The sequence below is a fragment of the Pogonomyrmex barbatus genome, unplaced genomic scaffold (assembly GCF_055798465.1).
Source record: "Pogonomyrmex barbatus isolate J1 unplaced genomic scaffold, ASM5579846v1 scaffold8, whole genome shotgun sequence".
Taxonomy (NCBI): Eukaryota; Metazoa; Arthropoda; class Insecta; order Hymenoptera; family Formicidae; genus Pogonomyrmex; species Pogonomyrmex barbatus.
Genome location: NW_028297182.1, coordinates 1,070,377 through 1,088,916, shown reverse-complemented (window position 1 = coordinate 1,088,916; position 18,540 = coordinate 1,070,377). Strand labels below are relative to the sequence as shown.

Here is an 18,540-nt window from a genome sequence, read left to right as displayed (position 1 = left end):
AGTCCTCTCATATCTTGTTTTGCTAAAACTCATACTATACCTGACTGTGATGTAATTACTGGAATTTATTGATCACGATAATTAGAATTGTTAAATAAATAATGCATACATAAGGTAATAATAATTAATTATTTATTAACCTAGTAATTAATTACAGCGAAGCAAATACATATATATACAATCGATATCTAGATTTAATTACAAAAGTGGAATCAGTAAGTTTGTCTCGTTATATTTATTATATATGACGTACAACGTGTGTTAAAAATTACAATTTTATCTTATCACATTGAACGGGAAGTTCCATACGCATAGTTGCAAATATATTGTTCCTGTAGTGAAGAAGTGAAATTATAAAAAAATCAGAAGATTAACATGTTAAAGTAAATAAAACAGTAAGTAAAATACTTATCATTTGTAACGAAAATAAAATAAAATTAATTAATTATTAAAATATAAGACTAAGACATTTTGGGTGAAGATAGGAAAAAGATTTTTGTTCAAGAGGCGATGTTCAATTCGTTCAAGAAGGATTGAAAAAAAAAAAAACGTTGAAAAAAGGTTGAAAAGAAAAACGAAAAAAAAACTCGCTAAAAGTTGAAGAAAACTCTCAGGAGGAGAATACTGAACTCGGTTTCGATCCATTTCGTGCACGTGACACACTGAACCGTAACCAGTTTAGGTCAAGGTAACGCCGAGGGTCGCGCCGATGTGTCCCAGTGAGTGACGTCACACGAAACATTGGCATAATATTTATCGATAAAAGCCTATTCCCGCGGATAAGCTACTTTTTACGACAATCTTGAAAAATGTGCACCTCCTCCTTCTCCTCCCTCGAGAACACCTTGCGGACGATTGAATTCAAGAAAGTCCGAGATTGCATTCATGAGCACGACGAGGACCAAATGCGAACGTCGGCAAGTTCGAGAAATATTAAAAAAAAATCTCGTACGATGCATTTGAATGTTCGAGAGCTTGCTACCAAAGGCAAGAATTTAAAGTCTACCAAACTTAAATTTCGCGCATTTACCGAAATTTAAGTATAAGATACAAATTTTAAGTGCGAGGATTCATCAGACTAACTAACTAAGATACTAACAAATTTCTAACGAACGAAAGGTTTAAGTGTGTCAAATAAAAAATTATTCGGTCTTTCGGGAGAAATTTTTTCGTGCAAAAAAATACATCGTTCGCCGCATCGCAAATTGTAGATAGTCGTTCTCTCAATCGTACTTTCGAGTCGCGCGAGATTTCAACGTACAGATATAGATCGAGAGAGCTATCCTCCGGAGGGGGGGGGGGGGAGGAGAAGGAGGAGGAGGAGGGCGAGGGAAAGGGGGAGGGCGAGGGGGAGCTAATTTAATCTGGACGCGTGCCAAATTAGCACCTTTGGCTCACGAGCGCGACCTTGAGTTTTTCGATACCTGCGAATTCGTGATTCTGGCAAGCGCTTTCTCTTCGTCACTTTCTTCGCGCGGGTCGAAGAACGAAGCGCTCGGTCCTTTTCTGTCGTACACGTGACACACTGAACTCGTGAAGGCTCACTGTGTGGGGTCAGCCTGTCTACGAGATCGCGCGCATTTGTTTTCACGTGTCACCATGGCGATGTAACGTCAGTCGCAGAATCGATTGTCTCCCACCTCGCGCCATGTGTCGCGCGTTGTTACGTGCGAGAGACGCGACGCTATATATTAAGAAATAAAATCAAAAGAGAACTGTTTTGAGATGATTGAACTTTTATTTTTAAACACATGACGAGCATTGAGATGTTTCCGCATCGAGTTCTGACGGGAACCATGACCGTTTCTATCTGCAAATGACTACTACTGACTAGGGAAAGGTCACACAACTCTCTCGAAAATATAACATTTTTGAAAAATTCGATTGCGTCGTTGTAAAGTACACTTGCAGCCGTAAAACTTTTGTTTAAAACTTTTTTTCATATCTTTAACGGTTTGGACGATATTTACTCAAGAAGAAAATAATCGATTTTTTTCAAGAGGTGGTTTCACCCCCTTAAAGTGCGAGATAAAAAAATACGTGTCTCTTATTTTTGTCTATATTTTAACATATTCAAAGCTCATTAAAATCCGGGGGGGGGGGGAGAGGGACAGTTGTTGTGTACCTTCCCTTGCGTGAGTTCGCCCTTTTCGGTCTCGCCTATATGGGGCTTACAAATGATAGAACATAAAGTAAAAGAATGATAAGAGAGTCATCGGACGTTCCTGGGTTAGATATGTGTTCGAATATTACAACGAGATAGACGGTATTTCGTTAATACAACGAAACATGGTGATTAGAGCGATTTTCTAAAGGGAGCTAAGGTGAGAATTTGGAAGATGTGCATCGATATGCATTGCGATGATTCGCTTGATTATAATTGGAATAATTCACCTCGTAAGTCAGTTACGTAATGCAAGTTTATCAGAATGTTTGTTTAGACTTTAGTTGAGAGGAAAGGAAAAATGTTTAAAACTATTTAATTTACCAAAAAGATAGTGAAGACAAATGTTCAAGATTATTTTAATAATAAAAAAAATATTAATTATCAACAATAGATGTCGATTATCAAAAAGGTTCTCAAATAGCCGAGTTGCGGCACGTAACGGCATGCGGCGATTGCAGGCCGGCCCTGACGTGTACATACATAATAATCATCCACCACGTGACCGCGCGTCATATTCCCGAAATGCGAGCGTGCGGAAGAACTGCCGTCGCACACGCGATTTCGGCGCGCTGACCTTACCTGACCGGAGATTTGTCTAATGCGAGATTAATGTGGCACAGGCAACACACCCACGGATTAAGGACGAAGCTTAGCCTTCGTGGAGAACCATTCGCCTAAATCGATCTGCGGCAGATCCGCGATATCGTGGATTTGCAAGAATTGTGTGACACGTTGAGCGTTCAAATAAAATTTTACGTTCGCATCTTTTATGAGATCTGAAACACACAAGTGCCAGAATTATCTATTACATCGACGGATCCGTGAATTTTCGTCGAGAGTTAAAGTCGTCGGAGACCCGAGAAAAAAAAGTGACTCAACAGGGTCGAGAATCCGTAAATCTAAGACTTGAAAAGTCGAAAACGGATCGAAGAGTTCAGGAATCTAATAAAGCTCAAGATTTTAATTAAGGACACCCAGAACTTTGGAAACTTTAGGAACTATACAAACTTTAGAACTTAGGAAGTTGTGGTTTAAGAAATTACTATCGAGAGTTTATAAGATCAGTTTTATAAAATCGCATCGAAATTCTATAATATTACAAATATTTCTTCATTTCGATGTAGTATCAAAGATTCTGTAATATCACAAATTTATAATACTGAGAGATTAAAAAACTTATTAATTTATAAAAATTTTATAAGCATGGATAGGACAGAAATGTCTAATTTATAAATTTCCCAAGGCCTCAAATTTATAATGCGCAATATTATCAGTCCCGAAATTTTTTTTCTAAGCATGTAAGGGAGGAGCTTCATGTAACGCGCTAATGAAAATTAGGTGATATTTTCGAATTGTTTTTTGAGAAAACTGTATGACCAATTCTTTTAAAATTTTCAAGGTATGTTATTGTGATATTGAACGACTAAAAAAATATTTTTTGATAAAAGAAATAATATGTACTTTATAAATAATAGTAAATTAATTTGATGTGTCATTTTTGTCGGCGTGCAATGTAGCGCTGTTTGTATTCATCTGAAATAAAAAAAACCAAATGGATTTCTTTTTTGTGAGGTTTATATTATTAATTGAACCTATTTTTAAAGAAAATAATGCAAAGTTGTAAAAATGGTGACACATAGAAGATATAGATATTTTTGTCTTTTATGTGTCGCCATTTTTACAATTTTGCATTGTTCTTTTTAAAAATAGATTCAACTAATAACGTAAATTTTACAAAAAAGAATTCCATTTGATTTTTTTTTGTTTCAGGTGGATACAAGCAACGCTACATTGCATGCCGACAAAAATGACACATCAAATTAACATTAATATTATTTATAAAATACATATTATTTTTTTATAAAAAAAATATTTTTTTAACATTATAATAACATTACCCTGAAAATTTTAAAAGAATTGTTCATACAGTTTCCTCAAAAAAAAACAATTCGAAAGAATCACCTAATTTTCGGCGCGTTACACGAGACTCCCCCCTTAAAACATGCGATATATAGAAAAATTTTCGAGCCTTCATTTCTTGTACAGAAAAAAAAATTTTTTCATTGTCAAAGAATAAGAACTACTATTAAAAGCTCACATTTTTCTGTTCCGGATGATAAATTTTACCGCTACACGTGTTTGCTTGAATGTGTTGTCAAAGAGCAAACAAGCTGCGGGCGTTTAGCCAGGGATTAGTATGTTGGGTCGTTGCATTAGTAAATGCGATGGAAGTTAGCGAATGCTTTGCGAACGTTTACGGACTTTCTTATATACAAAATTTGCGTTGTAGGTAGATTTGTCACATTTTTTTTTTTTTCTCAAAGAACGAAAATCCGGAATAATTTACCCAACATTGTAGGCATCAAAATAATTTGCATTCTATCGCAAATGACACATGAATTTACAAAATCTTAATTACTTTACGTTTATCATGTGTAATTGTTAATGTTTTTTTCCCATGGGGAACTGGATGTCGTGCAAAATAAGAATGGTGTATCTGAAAGATGCAGCTCGATGCACTTACGTGGTGCATACCGCGAATGCGTGCTCGAACTCGTGGGGTGGGGATGTATAAAGAAGGGTAGGCCTGCGTTTCTTGCCCCTTCGTCCAGTGGATGACGCACCTCTTCGTCGTTGTCGTGCACATCGCCGTGCCCACGTACGTGTAATACGTCCACGCATCCGGTACAGTTGTCGCTCACACGTGACACTATTTTCGTGAACCACCTATATCTGCATGCGTCGTCGTCGTCGTCGTCGTCGTCGTCGTCGTCGTCGTCATCGTCGTCGTCGTCGTTGACATCGTACCACGTTGCGCTGTTCTGGCACTGCCAACTGCATCTGACAGTACGCTCGTATCTCTGCTCAGTGCTAAGTGTCACCCCCACGAATGAACCCCATTCGTCAGCAGTGAGAAGAAAGGTTGGCGAGGTATCTTCTTTTCTCTTATTCTCGATCTCTCGCGGCATCTCGTAGATTCGGATTATTTTGCTTCATGGAAATAGCACACTTCACTTCTTTTCTTTTTGATGTCATTTTTCATGTCTTTACTCATTGCACGATAAATAAAGAGGAAGTTTTTTTTATATATTATATAATAGGATTAATCGAGGGTTAATATATCGTGATACTTAGGTATGATGATATTTTTATTTATAAAATGTCATTTTTAAACACAAAAAATTAATCTATGTTTTTTTTTTTTTTTTTTAATAAAAAAGAATGAAATAAAAATAATAGTTGTCTTATTTAAGACAGCTAAAATGGTTTTATCTTTTAACATAGGAATTATAGCACAGAATATATAAATCTTTAATAATCGTTTTATTCGCAAATAATTTTTTGAATGATAGCTTAATAATAATAAGAATTTTCACTTTAATTAAGTCTTAATGCTTTCCGCGAACAAAAATGCAAATACCTAAGAAATCTAATTGAACAATAAAGTGTAACAAAATTTTACGAGATTACAGACAACAAGAGTTTAAATTCGTGGAAATTGAAAATGAATAGCGCATTAAAAATAAATAAACATGTAGAGTTCTTGGAAGTTAAATTGGAACGTACATATACAGCAGTTTTAAACTTATCGAAAGAGCATCTATCAATAAAAATCACGCTTGGCAGCATGATTGCATTCTTCAAACGGTTTCAGTTTCTATCATTAGCAGTCAATTGAATGCTTATAGAAAATAACCAATGTTATATTATGATTGTATTTTGCAATCATTGCAAAACCTATGTCCTATAATCATCTGGTTATTGTGAATCATTATTTTATATCTATGATTTAGAAATGTTAAAAAATTTTAGTTAGTAAAATTATGATATGTCAATCACAATTTTCGAATTAATATTTATAAAAATATAATATAGTAAAGTAATCGTAAAAATTATGAAATTATAATAAATATAAATAAAAATGTATTGACAGAAATAAAATATACTTATGAAAATTGAAAATTTGAAACGAGAAAATGTTTGATTATGATTTGATACATCATTAATGCGGCAAAGATATTTTTTAATCACATTGTCATATTATTCTCATAAATTACGTATACTTGACAAAGATATATTTTAATATAGTTAGTACAGAGATATACGTGTCTTTCCTTTACGAATAACGGATTTTGTGTTTGCCGAGAAAAATAAAATGACTATATCATTCATTAACTGATGAACTTTGATCTTTGATTTGCATTTATTGACATATTATTTTTAAAAATATAATTTAACGATTTAAAATTAATTTATAAAAATTGACATCAACATTTTTGCATTATGTCTAATGGTTATATTTTTAATTGTACTTTTTATAGATATATTATAATTTTATTTATCTTTTGATTGTTTATATTATTACAATATAAATTACGTACTTATTGATAGCAAGAGATTTGTTTTTTTATTGCTGCACTGAATCACATTGAAACTTTCTTTTTCGCTCTTGCCAACTTCCAACATATATCTATTCCATTTTAAATATAACAAATGTATAATGGTTTCAGCTATAAAAAGAAAATTTAAGAATGAATATTTTAAAAATATTTTCTTTATACAAATTTAAAAAACAAAAAAAATGCTTTCAAGTGTCATCTTTTATCTTTAAATTAAAAAAGTAATAATTATTATATAAAACAATAATTAAATGAAATAAAAATAATTGCTTTATATTAAGATATAAAGTTTAATTCTTACATTTATATTCTTATTGTTATATCTTTATTTTTTTTTTAACTAAACTTTTTTCCGCGAGTAAAACAAAGGAAATGAGTTCCTTGGCAGTGAGGATCGGATTTGTACACAGAGTGCCCTTGGTGATGGTGTGCCGGAAATAGTTGGCATGATACTGTCATTGTTCGTTCGACCCTGAAGCAACAAATAGTATATTCCGGAAACTTGGCACGGGGTAACGCACCATTGCTTCCACAATATTTTATATGACGTCAAAAATCATAAATTAGATAGAATGTATATGTACAATTTTATATACAATCTATAAGAAACATCTCATTAATTTCATTTTCTGCAATTTAATTTTTTAAAATTTATTGGACCCCGCCCCAATAAATATTTGATTAATTTTCATTAACAATTTACATTTTTAGGAAAAATGTAAAATAATTTTTAATGAGTTATATTTTACATATATTAAGTGTAAATTTTTTATATTTTAGTACTTGTAATACATATCAAACATTAACATCACATTTTAAAATGGGGATTGTAATTAAAATGATATTAACGTCAATGATTTCATAAATATAAAGTTTATAAAAAAATTTATTTATTTTATTTGTGCAAGATAATTTCTAGAAACTTATTTTATGTGATATCAAGATAGCATGAAAATTTCCATAAGAGCGGAATATTTTATATTATTTCAATATTTTATTTTGAAGACCAAAGAGTGTTTGCATCTAAAATTTCTTAAACGTATGAGCCTTTTCCTTTCAAGTCATCAGTAATTGAATCCTAATTGATTTCATGGCTTCTTTTCAATTTGGTCCACCAACTGTGACTCTCAGCGTGAGACTCTTCATCTGAAAACACACCTACGAAATCTACCGAACAATTAGAGCCAGAAATTCTACCAGAGATCACAATATTTCATTTTCATTTTCAATCTAAAAGAATAATGCGTTCTAAAAAAAATTATTTTTTACAACGCCCGAAAATTATTTTTAAAACTTAATTTCTCTAATTATAAAATAAATTTTAAAATTCTTTTAGATATAAAACTACATATACATATCCTTCAAAAGTAATTTTGTTTACATATCTGTAAATAGATATTTTATTTTTATGCAATATATATTTATATATGAAAATATACTTTGGTCTTCATATTTTAAATAAATATTCCGCTTACATCGAACGATCGAAACGTCGATTATAACCAGACTGCAGTTGGCCTGCTATTTTTGCGGGTGGACAGCAGTGGACATAAGGTCCGTGTATGTGTGCATTTGCGCGCGCATTTTTGCGAAGACGTCAGCATATATACCTGAGCCGATATAAAAACGTATACGAAAGTATAAACGAATAATAATGAAATATTTCGTTTTCGCGACGCCCTGTATAAGACATCGATCTCTCCGGCTGTCGTGTCAACCACGCGAAGCGCAGCTCGCAAAAGCGCACGATATATTTGATTTCCACGAATAGATATATTCGAATCGGGTTAAGTCCTTAAATGAAGGATCTATATAAGGACCATTGACTGATGGCAAGTGTAGGTTAGTGGAACGCTTTACCTGCCTTTATCGTGCGACCCCGTAAATTCGTAACGTAACGTGACAGAAATAAAAATGCGCAAAATGCTGCGAGTGACACTGCGGTTTATTTCTTCAAAATCTTATCGACAACGTATATTTGCCGCATTGTGGCCGACCGCGAATGTCATCACCGCGATTTAAACTGTAGCATGAAGCGTTACAAATACAAATTTTACATGACGAAAGTAACAATCAATTCTTTTTAATAATTTTATGACTACGGTGATAACATAAAAGTTATTATCCTTTAATAATTTTATGTTAACTATAAATTTAACATTGCACAATTATTAATATGTTGTTTTGTGATCTAAAAATAATTATATTTTGAAAATTATTTTATAATTTGTTTTTAAAAGAGAAAAACTATTTGTTTTTGCGCAATTTATATATTTTTAAAAATTAAAAATAGGATAAGATTTAAAAATATTTAATTAATTTTCACATATTTGCTTAGCATCTTATCAGTGTATTTCGTCTTGATAAGGTGCTTCTAAAGCGACAAAAGATGTTTGATTTTATATTACGTTAATTTGCTTTACAACTTATTGTTGAAGTATGTTTTCGTACTTCAATCATGCCATCCATTCTTTAATATTTATCTTTATATTATATATATGAGATTTTTGATCTGTGTAGAAAAACTATATGAAATATAATTGAAATTATAATATTTTTTATTAATATAATGTCTCTTAAAATTATTTAAACATTGTTTAGATAGAATTAATATTTCTCTCATTGCCATCACATATTTGTCTTTGTGCGTTTTTCGAACGCTGAAACGGAACAGAAGGACAATTCTTCATTGTCGACATGTGAAGCCAATCTATAATGAAATGGACATTTATCGACGTGCCATTTACAAAATTGTTTGAATTTTTTTCACATAAATTATGAATACGTCTTAGCCTAAGTTATTAACTCAATATTTATCATGACTTACTCTTTACCTATATAAATATGTTAATTTCTCCCGCGAGATTTTTTTTCTTAATTACAAACCCTATAGAATCAAATCAAAATCTATTTTTATCATTTTTTTTTTTTTATTTAGGAGAATAATGCGTAACATCTTTTTCTAAAAATACTACAGAAAAAAACTTTGAACAAATATCGTAATCTGAAAGGAAAGTCTATATTAACATTCAATGCATAATGATAGCAAAGTCTATATTAACATTCATGGCATAATGATAGCAAATATCATATGTAACGTGGAATAAGAAGTTCGATCGTTGTCTATGGTAGTGAACACGTAAGTAATTTTATCGATCAAAAGGTAGAGATTCCATCGAGAATGTATGTTCGCTTTCTTCAAAGAAGACACTTTGTCCATTCGCTCGATGCGTGTTAATCTTTAATTTTCGCGATTTAACACATGACAAATTTATTACAATTAATACTGTTATTAATATTAATAATGAAATAAATAGTTCATTTATTTTTATGAAGAATTCAAAAATTTAAAAGAAAGAAAATTAAATTAACTTAATTAACGTTTCTATATGTTATTCTACATGTCTATATAGACATGTAAACATGTAAACATCCTAGGAAGAGAGATAAGTTATATCAAATGATAATAGAACTTTGAAGAAAAAATTTATATAAAATAAGATTAAATACATGAATAGATAATATATAGATACGTAATATTATAAGTTACATTTTGTTTTATATATATTATTGTTACATTATAAAACATGGTTAATATAAAATATATAACGTCATAAAATGTAGTTCTTTAAACGCTCTTTATTTCAATTTTATTGCACTTATTAATGTAAATTTTTATTCCATAAAAGGAAGTTTTATATTTATTATATATTTATTTGAAAGGATTTTAAAATTTTGTTGAAGAGTAATAAGAAATCTATAAATACATCATATAGTCAAAACTTATTCTTTTGTAACAATTTTATCTTTTCTTTATTTTTCTGAATTCAACGGATATGATTTGTTTACGAGTTGTTCGAAATCAAATTTCCTGAATATCGTCATTCGGACGTCATACGTCTCGTGAAAGACCAAATCTCGAATTTATCTACGGAAGGCAGTAACGGAGAGGTCAACGATACATTGTGATTTTGCAATAGCTGAACGGTTAGAAATGAATATTATCGTCAGAATATATCGATAAAATTAAGACACAGCTATTAATATGCTGAAATAAGGACTAATTTGTTGCAACTTAAATGCTTGTTCATAAATTATTAATACCGATAACCGATTTAATATTTCCATTACATGCTAATCTCTTTATGTTTGCATTAGTCTGAGGTCTGCAAAATTTCAACGTTAACAAGCAACTTTTGCAAAACTAATTTTTTTAACGTACAATTTATTAATTTATTAATTTTGATAAAAATTTATATATATATATATATATATATATATATATATGTATATATAAATTTTTATCAAAATTAATAAAATTAATAAAATTGTACATTAAAATATATGTATATACATATTAAAATAAAATTTATATGATTTTGATATAAAAATTATTTTAATTTTGTATTATTTATATATTTACATAAGAATTACTTGTTTTGTACATACTTATATATACAATAAACTTCAGCATTACAAAAAATATAATAAACTCAACATATTTAATTAAATAAATTTAATATTTATTTTTTATATTGCTTCTTTGATTAAAATTATGTTGAAGTCTATCTAATCTCGTCAAATTAACGACAAATAAAATTTCCACCGGATCAAACGCGGGGTTAATGATGCTTGATATAACAATTAACAGTGCTTTGTCGCAAAAACAAGCGATTTATTTCAAGCGACAAATGCAAAACCGACGCAAATTTATAGTGATTAATTAACCGAATTGACGTAATAGTCGCTTTAACAATTACTGATTACGACAAAATATCTCTTCAATGACATTCACTAGTCATGCGCAAGAATATGATTTAATTTATAATTATCAATGTACGAAGAGAGACGTGAATTTAACCTTTAAGCAGAAGAGAAGATATATAGTAAAGCATTTTTTGTCGTAAAAAAATGTATTACATTTTTATAAAACACCTAAAAATTTTATAAAAATATTACAAATATCTGAATCAATTAGAATATATTTGCATATTCAGCTAACAATGTAAAAAATATTAATTTTGTAAATTTTGAAAATTGGAAATTACAGTGATTAAATCATAAAAATCGTAGAATTGTTATTGAATTATTATTTTAAATTTCTATTTTTTTATAAATTATAAACATAAGATGTATGACTAAAATAATATATATAAATTGCATATCATTTTTCAAATTAGTTTCAGTTGAAAAATAAAACTTTGATTTCTATTCTATTTAATTTAAAATTGTATACCTTGAAACAAAGTTTTTCATCATACTTTTTTTGTCGTAAAATAGAAAATCTCTTTTTCTCTGATTGCTACAATAGACATCATAAAAATTATATGACAAATTTCATTCTGCACAATGTAACAAGAAAAAACGAGAATAAGAAAGAGAGAGAGAAAGAGAGAGAGAGAGAGACAGAGGACTAATTACTTATCGTTTTCACAAGGACAGAAACCTCGTAAGCACCGATAAGATAAGTAGAAAGCTCGACATTTTGTTTCCCGTACGGCGGCAAATAAGTAAGGAGGAGAGGTCAGTTGCAAACTAGAAATTGTCGAAGGATAGTGGAATATTTCGGGAGATAATCTTTCGACAAAGATACAAACAAGATACGAAACTCACTTTTGATGACCTTTTTTATTTTTTATTTTATTTTTTTGGATTATAAGTTTTTCTTTACATTCTTTTCTCTCTATTTCTCTTTTCCTCTCTGTCCTTTTTCTCTCTTTCCTTATTTGAAAAAGACCACATTTGACATCTTTGGATTTCGAAGTATCCGAATAATGAACTATGAATGTGCATACTTGTATTCTCTAAAATTAGAGACATCGCATATACTGTTGTAATAGTAATCCTCAGAAAACTACCGTTTCTTATCTTATTTGGCTTAAGTAGTGTCAGACTTTACGTAAAGTCATCACAAATAAAGTCAATATTACAAAATTATAAATGATTTGATTTTCACGTCTTTGATTTTAAAGGCCTTACAATTATGATTAAACTAATTTATGTAGTTGAAAATGTTCAAATAAATTTCTATTTTGTTAAATAAATTATAAAATTATAATTGTATATGATATATATATATATATATATATATATATATATATATACAATAGTTAAAATTAATTTTATAATTTATTTAAAAAACAGAATCTGAAATTGAAACATGAATGAACTTTATGCATTTTTAAGCATTAAAGTAGATAATCATTTGCTGAATCTATTAAATCATCTGTGTAACGTATTCGAAAACGTGTTTTCATTAAATTAATTCACGTGTGAAAATTAGTTGCGTGCGAAGTTTATTAAATCGATCGATTCGACTACCCGCGTCGAATTTTGTAATTTATTGACTTGATTATTCCATCGCGATACGGTCCCGACATAATCAATTAACGTGGATCTGCCTTTCCATGTATGCAGATATATCTTGACGTAACATTTTCAAGTATGTGTTAATCGTGCGTAACGCGTCGCGTAAACATTGTCCGTGAACTGATTAAACGAGTGAGTGATCACGTGAACGCAAAATGCATACTTACATTTGAACTTGTTCAAATATCGAGTTATATGTTAATTTGCGAATCCGTTATAGCTATATTAAATCTTAATAATTTGAGTAAACTCTAGTAAACTCTAGCAAACTCTAGCAGACTCACTCAAAACAGAACGGATTATGGTCTTTTAAATATCGTATTATTATACATAAATATTTATTATTTATAACTTATACAGTCTGTCTTTTTTTAATTATTTTATATCTTATATATTTATTTTAACTTTTTCTTCTACTTTCTTCTATGATTGTATAAGAGAGATTTGTTTTAAATCAACTAATTATAATTTAATTATTTTTTTATAAAAAATCTATTCAAAATCTACTTGCATTTTATTAAATTACAGTTGATTATTACAATTTTATATATATTTATTTTTTATTATTTATTTTTTTATATATATTTATTTATTTTATATATTATTATATATTTTGTTATTTATATCTGCTATTATTATCTTTTATTGGGGACTAATATATTTATAATTAACATTTTAAATTTGATATAGTTAATTCTTTATTTACTTATCGAATATTTATTTATAAATGTATAATGAAAATAAAAATATCAAAAAATAACATCGTTTAGTTTTTCGAAGGTCAATGACCGTTTTTGTCACGGGATTCTCACGGCAATTAACACTTGAATAATAACTCCTTTGAACACTTCATCACTCATGTTAGCATTTTTTATTCAATAAACATCAACCACAACTGAAACATTTTATTTCTCTTCTTTCATTTCCGCCTGCATATTGTGGCTCGACCAATTGGCGCTTCAGTCATAAAACGTCTCAACAACTCATCCTGCTTTATTTATTTAAATTTCATCATAAATGAGCAAGAAATAGAAATTAATACAAATCTGAAATATATAATAGGAAAAATAAGATTTAAATTTTATATACTTTTAAATTCTAAGATATATATTAAAGTTTATGTCACTGTACTATTGCAAAAAAGTAATAATAATAATAATAATAATAATAATAATAAATTGTAATAGTACAAGGAGTACGAAATAGAAACTGACGATGGTAGTAAAATATTCATGACGTGATGATTTAGAATTTAGAACACCAATGCTATCGCGGTAAGTGAACAAGATCTACAGTTTCTACTTCATAATTCACTGTTTCTCTTCTCAAAATGAGAAAGATAAAATTAACACCACGACGACGAGCCCCCGTCTCTCGTCGGTGTCTCCGATGCTATCTCTTCGCGGAATTAATTAACCACGTACTAAATTATTCGTATTAATTGTGTGTGGAATTTTCACAAACGGCCGACGAGAAATGCAAAGAAGTCATATCTATAAATAACACCCAGCATTACGAAATGATAATTATTAGAGATTAAGCGCTGATCGAGTTACAAGATCCTACTCTTCCACGCCTTTCTCTCTCTCTCTCTCTCTCTCTCTCTCTCTCTCTCTCTCTCTCTCTCTCTCTCTCTCTCTCTCTGTGCCAGTGATGTGTGAAACGAAGAAAGGCAAAATTAACTCGAGTTAAATCTCAGCACGAGCGAACGGCGAGTCAGTCGAAAGTTTTCCCCGGTATTCGGCACGTGGCGTAGTCGGACGTGGTCGTTCGATCAGGTGGGCGACAGCAGGTGGGGCCGAGTGGTTTGTTTATCGCGACACACGGGGATCTTCCGCGCGTTGTCGAAGAGAGGCGAGAGACAAGTCTCGTCGGACTCGTCGGGCCTCCTGAGGCGCCGATAGCAATTGGGGAGGGGCGCCCATATAAATGGTACCACTCTCACTCCTTGTCGACCAGTTCTCAGGGTGCGTTGTTCCCACGTGCTCTCTCTCTCTCTCTCCCTCTCTTCGCGGTGTCGCTCTATTTTCGTTCTTTTTCCTTCCTTCCTTTTTCTCGTGCGCTCTCCTCTCGAAACGCGCAAAAAGATCGAGATCTCTCTCTCTCTCTCTCTCTCTCTCTCTCTCTCTCTCTCTCTCTCTCTCTCGTGAACCTCACTCGAGACGAAATACCGCAACGATGAGCACCAACGTCCTCGTTAGGATTTGCGGGCCGAGGCTCCTGCGCGCCGCAATGACCGAGCAAAAATCATGGATCACCGTCGGCAGGTGTCTTAGGTTGGTAGAGAACTAAATTATTAGACTTGACTGATCTTCGGATTTTCAATTTTGGCAGAGAGTCTTCAAACTGCACTTTGAATCTGTCTGTTTTTCTTAACCGCATGTTATAAGTTAGAATTTAGAATTAAGAAATACGATTCCACATTTTCAAAGGACAAGTAAAAAATAGAAAATGTTTGAAGAAATATTTATTATCGAAAATATTGGTAGTCGATCACTTTGGTATCGATCAATCGTGGCATTGTCGTTTTTCGAATACGTACAAAATTGCTCGTAAATTTTGATTGGATCGTAAAATAAGTCGTAAAGAAAGTCAAAATTATCTGGCGGAAGAATAAGAGAGGCAAACTATTTCCTTCAACGTAGAAGGTGTAATCGTAAAGCTATAATTTATTTGAGATAACACCATGAAAAAGAGAGATAAAAGATGTCAATTAATACCAGCGACTTTGCATTTAGCAACCTCTGCCGTTGCCGCGCATAAATGATTGCGTTGCTATTAGAACGAGAGTTACGGTAATGGGTGATTTTGTGAGATTAATGATTCCGTGTTTAATGGAATGTGGTCGAAGTTAAGGTCGGCAGAACCACGAAGCTTTCGCTCCATTACAAAGCGGGTTTTTGATGAATACGAATGAAAGGACGACGCGACTTACCGTGACACGTTACATAAAGTATAAATCAAATTAATTCTATTTGAATGTAATCAAAACGAAATACAAAATGAAGGAAATATATAAATTGTATAATTAAAATAATCTGACAAAAACAGCATAACAGTGTAATGAGAATAATTAATCGATGGAAGACACAATTAAAGTGACATTAGATTAGAACATAGTATACATATAATAAATAGCTTTTTACGATACAGATATTTATACTTGATGCTAACATCTAAATTGATAAATGATATATAAATAAAAATCCAATGTATAATATTTAGATTATTAGAGATTATTTACATTTTAAATTTGAATTTAAATGTTCCTTGGTCGTTAGTTCTACAAATATATATATATATATACTCAAGCTCAGCTCTTTGTATCAAAATCTAAATATATTGATTTGAAGTATACACAACTCTGAAGGAAGGCCTCGTCGAGATTGTTTATAACGTCCGTATTATTTATAATTTTGCCTCCTTCGCATGAACATGATTCGCTTATCATGATGTTGCGATAACGCGTAGCTATTTTTAAGATGATTTAGCATTGGCTGAAAAAACTTTGGAACTGGTCTGTGCTATTGGAATGCATTGTGTATTCGTTAAAGAGAATCGCCTTTCAGATTCGAATGAGGATACTCATGTAACGAGGTTACGGAATATTTCAGATAATTCTTTCACTTGATATTTAAATATCAAAGCTAAAACGAATCGAGTTAATGCTTCGCAACAACTAGCCACATTAAATTCCGAATCATGCATGCTCTCGGCGTAAATTTATATATATATATATATATATATATATACTGTGTAAAGAAGCATTCTTGGTTAAGAAGATATTTTCCTCTTACGTAAGCCGTTCTCTTAAAAGAAGGATGACGACTAGACACACAGAACACTGATAAAAGTAACAAAATAAATAACAAGCAAATTGCGAAAGATTGAATATCGTTGAGCAAAGGGGTCGGATGGGAGAGAAAATCAGATGCAGCTGAAATGAGAGAAGTGAAATAGTAATGGGATACTCAAATCTATCTACCGCTTTCAAAATATAAAAATTATTTAAATAGAAAGATATAAAAATATTAGAATAACGATAGATGGTAACATATTTGTAGATAAAATAAATTCACGTCAAAGTTTTCCGTTACACATTATTACACATATATTTACGTATTTACGTATTTATATTTAGTCAAAATATAAATACGTAAATATATGTGTAATAATGTGTAACGGAAAACTTTGCCAGTTACAGTAATAATATAACAATTAGTCACTGATATGATGAAACATTACAGTAATATCGATTAGATACGTCAGAAGAAGTGACGTGTTATCTTTTAGGTTTCCGAAGCTAAAAATCCTTGCTGACTTGAAAAAAATTTTGCTGAAAACTTTGTGAAAATTTTACAAAAAAGACCCATCTCAGGTTCAATTTAGTAATGTAATTTAGTAATCGACAGAAATAGCACGTATTGATTCGTATCGCGACGTTTTACGAGCTACTAATGTTCGGAAAATACCGCGATAATAAACCGAATGTTTGATAAAAAGGTACGTCAGATGGTCTTTTATCGCTGTTTTTTTCTTCGTCAGTCATCGATAAGATGCCTCTTTGTTCACATCACAGAAAGATAATATTCTTTTTTTTTTTTCATTTCTTACCAGTTAAAAGTGTGTTTAAATTCCAGGATATATGGCATCATAAAGCATAAAGCATCAGGGAAAGTCATCATCAGGGTTTTATCTAAAGTAGGCTTCAGCGCCTTCTTTCACCCTATTATATATTTTTTTATAACTCTTTTCCCCCACTTTCCGAGTTTCATCTGTTCGTTCCAGAGGCTTTCTACAAATGGCGATTAACCTGTCGCGAAAACCGGTAAATTATACGTTTAATTTTGACTGACCTTATTGCACGAGTCATTAAAGCGTGCGAGCAAAACAACGAAATATCTCGTAGAATTCTCCTCGTAATAAATTGCATCCGCTTTTCTGTACGAATCGCAAGAAACCGCAAACGTCCGCTTATATTATATCCAATATGAAATTATTATGCATAATGTATAACAACGAAACATATAGAAAGTTACTATAAAATATTATATAATATTGTTAATGTAATAAAGTTAATATTAAGTACACTTCTTGATATATTAACATAAACTAAATAGATTTTTATTTTTATGTATTATAAACACATTTATATGCATTATGTAAACATATTAATAGTAATATATAATAATATATTAAAAAATTTATCATTGAAATTGATGATGAAGTTGATGTTTCATCATATAATGAAGCATAAATCTAGTAATTACATGTCGAGTAACGGCTTAAAATTTATGGATAATTTGAAAATTTTGCGCTCGAATCATAAAAATGAAAATTCAAGCACGTCATGATGTACATGTCTGTAGAGTCATCGCACTGAATGAGACAAAAGCAAATGTAAATGTATACGTGAGAATTGCAGTTAATAATTGCGGTCAATGAAAAATAAATTTTCAATAAAATTTTTTTTCAATTTTTAGTTTTAACGGATTTATAAGTAAAGAAAGAAACCGTCAGAGCGCCAAAGATGCAAATACAAGCGGATATCGTGATATCATATTTTCCGTGACGTCACTTTCTGTCTCTCCGCGTGTTCAGATA

General features: G+C 30.9%; 1 protein-coding gene across 2 annotated transcripts in view; it reads left to right on the top strand.

Moving 5' to 3' along the window:
- Positions 1-18,540, top strand: part of Gs2 (glutamine synthetase 2) — a 31,141-nt gene that overhangs the window by 3,546 nt on the left and 9,055 nt on the right. The window contains exons 1-2 of one of the 2 annotated variants that reach the window (XM_089084123.1): positions 14,896-15,040; positions 15,083-15,212. The exons of the other annotated variant lie outside the window; for it this stretch is intronic. Coding sequence (XP_088940249.1) covers positions 15,115-15,212 — 98 coding nt within the window. The 5' untranslated portion in view covers positions 14,896-15,040; positions 15,083-15,114. Of the gene's footprint in view, positions 1-14,895; positions 15,041-15,082; positions 15,213-18,540 lie in introns of those variants that run through there. 2 annotated transcript variants of the gene reach the window in all.